Source organism: Eimeria maxima, genomic scaffold (genome assembly GCF_000499605.1).
Source record: "Eimeria maxima Weybridge genomic scaffold, Emw_scaff288, whole genome shotgun sequence".
NCBI lineage: Eukaryota > Apicomplexa > Conoidasida > Eucoccidiorida > Eimeriidae > Eimeria > Eimeria maxima.
This window is the reverse complement of record NW_013565729.1, coordinates 7,717-15,965: the sequence shown is the minus strand read 5'-3', so window position 1 is coordinate 15,965 and position 8,249 is coordinate 7,717. Positions and strand designations below refer to the sequence as shown.

The 8,249-nt window shown below is 48.0% G+C and overlaps 1 protein-coding gene across 1 annotated transcript; it reads left to right on the top strand.

The window, feature by feature from the left end:
• EMWEY_00026560 (phosphoribosylpyrophosphate synthetase, putative) lies at positions 1–7,780 on the top strand (the record flags this gene model as incomplete). The annotated part of the gene is made up of 16 exons (XM_013481175.1): positions 1–408; positions 639–841; positions 1,012–1,327; positions 1,481–1,617; positions 2,029–2,065; positions 2,767–2,815; positions 3,084–3,296; positions 3,484–3,534; positions 4,040–4,185; positions 4,686–4,701; positions 5,086–5,314; positions 5,696–5,897; positions 6,074–6,126; positions 6,526–6,610; positions 6,951–7,026; positions 7,557–7,780. 16 exons carry the CDS (start codon positions 1–3, stop codon positions 7,778–7,780), a joined length of 2,445 nt encoding a protein of 814 aa, XP_013336629.1.
• Between the last annotated feature and the right edge of the window lie 469 nt (positions 7,781–8,249).

Here is an 8,249-nt window from a genome sequence, read left to right as displayed (position 1 = left end):
ATGTGCGAAGGCCCTAATGGTGATAAGAATCATGAAAACCCCCTCTGGAGATCCAGGGAGAGCCAGCCCTTCGCGAGGAAACTTGGTGACGCGTTGCTCTTCACGGGAACTGCGAATGAGCATTTGGGGTCAGCCGTTGCAGAAAGACTCTCCACACGTTTGGGGAGGGTTTCTGTAGGTCGATTTGCCGATGGAGAAGTAAACATTCAGTTTTTAGATTCTCTTAGAGGGAAAGATGTTTACATCATCCAACCCACCAGCACTCCTGTCAACGACCACCTCATGGAGCTTCTCTTAATGATTTCAACTTGCCGCCGCGCTTCCGCCAAAAAGATTACTGCAGTCATTCCGTACTTTGGATATGCCAGACAAGACAGGAAGATGAATAGCCGAGTCCCAATCTCAGCGGTGCGCCTTCCGTTAAACTAACAGTTCTCTACCGTGCATCTTCGCCATCACCCAATTGATCTCATGGATGAAGAATATTGTGCATGCATGCATGCGTGCGAATTAGTCGTTCGTTTTTTATAAGGGTGGCTTCATGTGGACGGGGGCATCTTTCTCTTTTGTTGGCTATGCCTGGTAGCCTTCTTGGTTGTGTAGAACGATATGCAGGCTTCTTTTTGTTTGTATTTTAGGCGGATGTTGCGCGGATGATGGAGGCTATGGGCGTAGACAGAGTAGTTGCGGTAGATCTGCACTGCGGGCAGATTCAAGGTTTCTTCGGCCCTCGTGTGCCGGTAGATAATGTGGAGGCACAGATTGTTGGCTTGGACTATTTCGAGTCGAAAGATTTGGAAAAGCCGGTCGTTGTTTCCCCTGATGCTGGCGGCGTCTATAGGTAGGGCATCGAATACTTAAAGGCCTAATGGGATCATTTGCTGTTTGCATTCTAGTCTTTGTCTTCGGATGTGTCCTCCAAGACTGTTCATCGTGTTCATTTATTCAATAAAGTTTTGAATTTTCATGTTAGGTTTCTTCTCTGTCGTTTTCTCCCGCTTTCGTGTTCAGGGCGCGCAAGTTTCAGGAAGGAATGGTTCGCCGTGGCTACAAAGATTGTTCGATAGCCATGTTGATTAAGCGGCGGATCAAGGCGAACGAAGTGGAAAGCATGGATCTTGTTGGATCTGTAGAGGGACGCGACGCTATCATCGTAGATGACATGATCGATACCGCCGGTACCTTGGTGGAAGCCGCCAGGGAGCTTAAGAAGAAGGGTGCAAAGAGAGTTTATGCATTTGCCACGCACGGCCTGTTTAGCGGACCTGCGATAGACAGGATCCAAAAAAGTGCACTGGAAGAGGTCGTCATCACGGACACAATCAAAGTCAGTTGGCACTGTCTGATGCAGAAGGATAAAAGTGATGACAGATCGTTGAGCGACTGTGCACAGATTTGTTGTGGTGTACGTACACCGCTCCAGTCCGAAATCCGTTCATATAGCCATTTTTGTCTTTTATTGTGTTTGTGGATTATTCAGGCACGGCCTATGGTCACTAGTTGCAAGAAAATAAAAATTCTTTCCATTTCCATTTTATTGGCGGACGCAATTCGCCGAATTCACCAGAAGGAGAGTCTAAATGACTTATTCAACTTCGCCAGTGCACCCCGCTTGCAGTCAGCTTCAGGCAGTGATGCATCACCAAAGCAGCCCTAGCCAGCGAACAGGCGCTTATAGCCTCGGAACGACTGGCCAGTGCAAGGGATCATCCGCTATTGATTTTTTTCTAGCAATTGACAGATCGCGAAACCCGCCGTCTGTTTTCTAGATACAGAGAAAGAAAATTCTGTGTCGCCGCCAGCGTGGCCATATTATATAAAGAGAGAAACGGATGTTGCAGCCAGCGCCTTTGCCCACCCCATTAGGGCTCTTGCGTTAGTGCTTGTGCATTGGTCTCGCGTTCGTGCTTGTGCTGTGTCATCCAATCTAGCGATAGCAGGCAGTAGTTCGCCATCTCGCTAGATGGCAAAACAATGGAAATTATTGGTTTATCTTTGATCGTGTTCTGTTGGCTTCACTTGCAGCAGACAAGCTGCAAACAACTACAGCAACCCCAGTGTATGGGTAACTGTATTGCTGTATTGCTGGTGTGTGGTAGAGACGAAGGAGTGTGCTTACCCGCACAATAGAGGCGATGAATTTGTCTTTCTTGTACCTCTTATGGGCCAGGGGCCTAAGAGAGTAGACAGAGATTGGTGCTCCTTCGTGTTTAAGTGACGAAATAGGACGTCCTGTACATGTCGCTGCTACACAGTTCGGACTGCGGGTAAATATCTATGTATGTGGGCGGTCATCAGAAGCTTCTAAAGGGACATTAGGAGCAGAACGTGTCTCGAAAGTTCCTGTGGCATAGTTAAAACATCAACGGTCAGGGCAGTATTAAACACTTCGAAATAACGCAGGGCAAGAGCGATTTGGGGCAGTTTGTTATGCTCAAAAAAACTTTTGGGGGGTAGTGCCCCTCTTGAGCTAAAGGGCACGCAGTAAAGGGGATTAACTTGTTTCTCTTTTCTTCCAAACTGTATAAGAAATATACTGTATTTATAATTATGGGACGGAGTAACATGCCATCGAGCGCTGCTTTCGACTCACTGTCAAGGGGGCCCCCTGGGGGCCCACCGCATGAAGTGCTCTGGCATTTGGAGGTGTAACTGCGATTACCCGACTTGAAACTCTTGTTTTTTTCCATTTTTCTTATTTATACCTTTATTGAAATCTCATTTGCCAAGGGGTTTCTGTCTTGGGTTGCACGTTAGGTTTGGCAGCTCAAATCGAGTCAGTCGGCTGCGGGGCCTGCAGACACTCGGGGCGGTTGTAAGGCAGACAGGAGGCTACTCAGCAATTGCCTTCACCGTAAAAATAGATTTTATTAGATAGGATCATCCTAAGAAACTGATTAAGAAAATTTTTATTCTGCAACCTAGTAACAACTCGCGTAGCTTCTGGCAGAAAGGTTGAACCAGAACATCCCCCTTAGATGTTTGTTCATTTGTGTGTCTCAAAGCCTTTTTTCCCCTCTTTCCCTTTCTCTGTTGTTTTATCCCTTTTCTGCTCTGAATATCTGTCTTGGACTGCTGCTTAGTGGCAACGGCGGACACGAAGTATTGGTTCTGGGGGCCCCACACGTTCGTGCTGATGGAACCGCAGCCAGGGGCCTCCTCCAGTACTCTCATTAAGGCGGCAACAGGGGATCCTTCTAGGGGACCTTCCCTGCCTCCTTCTTTAAAACGATGGCTCCCTGATTTCCTTAGTGAAAACCCTTACTTCTGTGCAGGCTTTGGTTTGGCGGGTCTAGGTATGTCGTCTGGTCTTGCTGCTGCGATTGTTGCTGCTGCTGTTTTACTCTTGAGGTTGCTGTTGCTGTTCTGCTGCTGTGCTTCTATTGCTGCTGCTGCATGCATCTGTGAGTTCTGTATGCTGCCTCCTGCCGCCGTGTGGTTGGGCTAGTGTATCTCTGTATCCTTCTTTACTTCCTTACTCAGGTGCTGCTGCCTCTATAACAAGAGCTGGTACTCGTGCTTTAAAGGGTATATGTAAGCGACGGCTGCTGACGTCCCTTGAGGTGCCCATTAGAGACCCCGCCTATCCTTGGGTCATGCAATGGCTCGTTGCCAAGTATGCACGCAAACATAAAAGGTCTTGCTGCTGCTGCTACCGGCTGCTTCTGCTTACTCCTGCTGCTATTTCTGTAACTGCTGCTGGTTCTCATGGGCTCAACCCTATTGTTTCTATGGCTGGGGCACTACCAGGCGTTGCATCAGTCGCAGCATCACGAGCAGCAATAGTAGCAGCAGCAAGAGGCGTGTGGTGCATGATCTCAGAGGGAAGTGTTCGCTGCACCTTGGCGTAGAGACAACTTACGGGAAGGACGCAGCGGGGAATGTGGAGGCGGTCTTTAACTTTGTCCCCAGCCCAGGTGTGTTGCATCTACAACACCAACAGCAGCAGAAGAAGCAGCTGCAAGAGCTGCTGCAGGAAGAGCAGGGTTTTACATAGAGTATACCTTGTTGTTGCTGCTGCTGTGGGGTGTATATGCAGGGCAGCACGTGCTGCGATATAAGAAGGCCTTGCTGCTTGTAGATCGTCAGCGGTCAGGGGAGGTGGTGGACTTTAGCTCGGGATCGCCTTGGGAGACTCTTACCCTTACCACTCTGTCCTTATATAAACACTGCTTATCCGACCTAGTAAGTAACTAATAATAGTTAACTAGCTCGATCGCTAGCTAACTGGATAGATAGCTCTATTAATAGCTCTGGCTTACTAATTCATTGGCTGACGGGCTAGCTAGCTGGATAAATAGATAGCTAGCTGGATAGCTAACCAACTGGCTATAGCTGGATCCCTCCATAGTTAGCTTGCTAGGTAGGTGCTAGTTAGCGCAGAATGGACGCCTTCCTACCCCGTGTGATCTCCTCTGTATGGTAGTCCGAAGGTAAGAAAGGGAAAGAGTGGTGCCTTTGTATATCATCCTCTTGTCTCATCCTTGAGGCGTACGTACACCCCATGGATGCACAGCAATCTGCTAGCTGCGCGTGCTTGCAGCTCAACGAAGCGCGAGAGGCGGCGCTTCAAAGAGAAGAGGGAAAGACAGTTATCTACAGAAGGTTGGGACAACCACTGCTGCTGGTGTTTCCCCCTTTGCTGCTTCCTCTGCTGCTGCCTCTGCTGCATTAGTCAATGGCAGGCTCAGCTTGCAGCTAGTCAGAACTACGTTCGCCCCAAGGGTGTCTGCTGTGCTGCTGTTGTTGCTATAGTAGTTGTTGTTTCTGCTGCTGCGGATTGGATGCAGCACGGGACAAGAGTGGAGGAAGTACGGAGAGCCAAAGAGGCTGCGACCTTTTGAGTCAGTTGTGTTAGCAGGCAAGTTGCTTTTGTCGCCTTCTTTATCTGTGTCTTATATTTTCTTTCTTCCTTTTCCCCCTTTGTGTCGCATTGACGACTATTGCTGCTACTGCTGCTGTTGTTGTAACTCCTGCTCCTCCCTCATCCTGCTTCTCGTCCTACTGCTGTTGCTGCATTTGCTACACTTCCTGCACATGTGTGTGTGTATGTGTGTGTGTGTGTGTGTGTGTGTGTATCTTTAGAGGGTGTATCAGAGAGTTTATTAGCAGATGTGTATAGATTTCTTTCTTCTTCCTCTTGGTATTTAAGTAGAGGAATTCCCTATCGTCGTGGTTATCTTCTGCATGGCCCCCCCGGCTGTGGTAAGAGCAGCTTTGTCTTAGCCTTAGCAGGAAAACTTAAATATAATATTTGCGTCCTTAATATTGCCGACCCTCATCTTACAGATGACAGACTGCAATACCTACTCGCGTACGTATTACAATTCTATATACCCAACCTTACCTGCTGCTGTTGCTGTTGCAAACACTGCACTCGTGCTGCTCATTCTCTGCTTCTCCTGCTGTTTCGGCTGCATTCGGGTTGCATCTATTCTGCTGCTTCGCCTGCTCTGCTGCTCCTACTGTGTCCGTTGCACTCTTGCTGCACCTGCCGTGCTGCCCTTGTTCCTTCCGCTGCTGCTGCTTGAGATAGCCCTGCTGGAGATTTGGTCTTCGTGGGGCTACCCTTGGGAGAGGAGTCGGGGGCAGAGAGAGAGACGCTCAAGAAGAGCGATAAAGAATTCCGCTGCTGCTGCTGTTGCTGCTGCACTGTTAATCCTAACGTGCTGCATTCTCTGCGTTGCCTCGACAGGACAGTCCCTCCTCGTTCGCTGCTGCTGCTGGAAGATATCGACGGCGCCATCCGCCGTTCTGAAGCAGCAAGTGAAAAGGAGGGTGCAACAGTAGCAGCAGCAGCAGCAACAGCAGATAGGCCCACTTTAACTCAGCTATCCCTTAATCCCTTCGGTGCAAGAAGCGTCACATTCAGTGGCCTCCTCAATGCACTCGATGGTGTACGTACTGCGCTTATGCTGCTGCTCTGCTGCTCCTGCTGAGCTGCTTATGCTGCTCTGGTGCCGTTGCCCTCTTGTCACCGTGGAGAGCATCCGGTAGTACGGCTGCTGCTGCTCCTGCTGCAGCAACAGCAGTACGATCTAGCATGGCGTGGTTTGTATGTGTTGCATGACAGGTAGTGGCAACGGAAGAGAGGATTATATTCCTAACAACAAACCATCCTGAGAGGTCAGCAGTTTATTTATTAATATTATTTCTTTCCTTCTTTTCTGTATTTGTTTTCTTTACAATGCACACTTAATGTAGTACAATTAAGTAGTCTTCTTAGTCTTCTCTGTATTGTTGTTTTTATGCAATGCAGTTGATTTACTATAATTGTCTTTCTGCTGTGTCTCTTCTTTTACATCTCTGCTCATTTATTATTACTATTATTCTTTCTTCTGTTCCTGTCTTCCACGAGTGTTGTATTTCTTCCCCTCGACGACCCATTTAGCGATTGTCGCGAACTGTGCAAAGGAAGGCTGCATGCCCCATGCAGCAGCAGCTGCTGCAACTATCAACGTGTGTGCAAAGAAAGTCCGCTGCTGCATGCAGCAGCAGCACCAACTGCAGGGTGTGTATCTGCAGGTTGCCGGCCTCCTTAATACGTCCGGGCCGAGTCGATCTTAAGGTCCGCATTGGGTATGCAACCCCTCATCAGCTTAAGAAACAGGTAAACTCTTTCTTTATTTCTTTTGGCATTTGTTTCTTTCTTTCCTCTTTTCTTTTTTTTTTAGTCGCTTTTTGTCAGTTTTCTTTTTCCTGTTCTTTTTCATCTATTCTCTTGTTTGTTTTCGTTTCTTGTTTCCTTTTCTGTTTCTTTGGTTGTCTCTCGCTGAATTGTTTTTTCTTGCTTTCTCTTGTTTTCTGCTTTTCTGCGCTCCTTGCATCTGTCTTTGCTTCGTTCCTCTATGTGTTTCCTTGTATCTTCGTCTCCGTCCCTCTTGTCTGTCATGTCAGTGTCTGTTTATGATTTGTTGGCTTGTCTCTGTTTCTTATGATTTTACTTGCAGTTTTTCCGTTTTCTACCAGATGCAACAGAGGAAGCTGCGGAGGAGTTCGTCTCTCTTTTGTCTCCTCTCCGCATTAGTAAGGACGATATATCGCCATGCAGCTGCTCTGCCTGCTGCTTCTGACTCTGCTGCAGAAACACCTGCTGCTGCTGCAGCTGCTGCTCTTGTCTATTCTTCTGGCCTGCTCCCCCAGCTCTGCTCTGCTGCTGCTGTTGTTCTCTCCTCGTTGTCAGCTGCTCGCCTATTCCATTCCCACTCGCCCCACTCCGCACTCTCTTAAAGTTCATATTGCGTTGCATATAGATTTATACATACATACACCCAGACGAACATAATGAATATGTATATTAACATATTTGTAGATACCACATTCATAACCATACATATACAGAAAGAGCAACTAACAAACTGCTGCATGTATTTGTTAATGGATGCCGGAGGGTATGGCCTGTACAGGCTTGTTTTGTATGAGTCTTCTTGTCGCTTGTTTGGTGTGATTGAGTTGCGTTGCGTGCATTCTTGGGGGACAGAGAGAAGCCGGCGTATTAACCTTTCTTGTTTGCTGTTCTTTTGCTGCTGCTCTCTGCGCTGCCTATCCGTCTACAGCTATGGCCGAGCTGCAGGGTTTCTTCTTATTCTGCCGTGATGACTGCAAACAGGCATTAGAAATGGCAAAGGCTTGGAAAGAAGCAGACCAGCAGGTGCTCCAGGAAATGCAACTCAAGCAGCAGCAGCAAGATATGCAACAGGCTGAACGCCAGCAGAAACAGCAGCAGCAGCAACAACAGCAGCGGCACCAAGCGCAACAACAGACAAAGAAACACACCTGAGGAACTACCCAGCTATCAGGCTGCATGGAGTCATATTTGAACAATCAGAAACGCGCCTTTCTACAGCATCAAGCTAGTTAGAGAGCCATCTAGCTAGGTAGGTACCGCAAATATGGGCAGCGCAGCCAGACAAGAGCAGGTAAACAGAAATAGATAGCGGAGCTAAAAATCCCGCCTAAATCCGGGAGAGACCCGCAAAACCATAACCGCAGCAGTAGTAGCAGCAGTAGTAGCAGTAATGCAGCAGCTGAGCCAGTGCAGCAGCAGCATCTGTTGCGCTAGAGTTGAACATCTGTTAAGAGAGGTGGTTGTTGTTGCTCGTATAAAGGCAACGCTCGCTTTTACTTGCGTCTGCGCGCACACTGGCGCATGCATGCATTGCATGCATGCTTGAACAGTTCTTGCATGCAGAAGAATGCATGTATGGATTGATCAGAGCAGCTGAAGAGAAAATCCCAATAATTGGAGA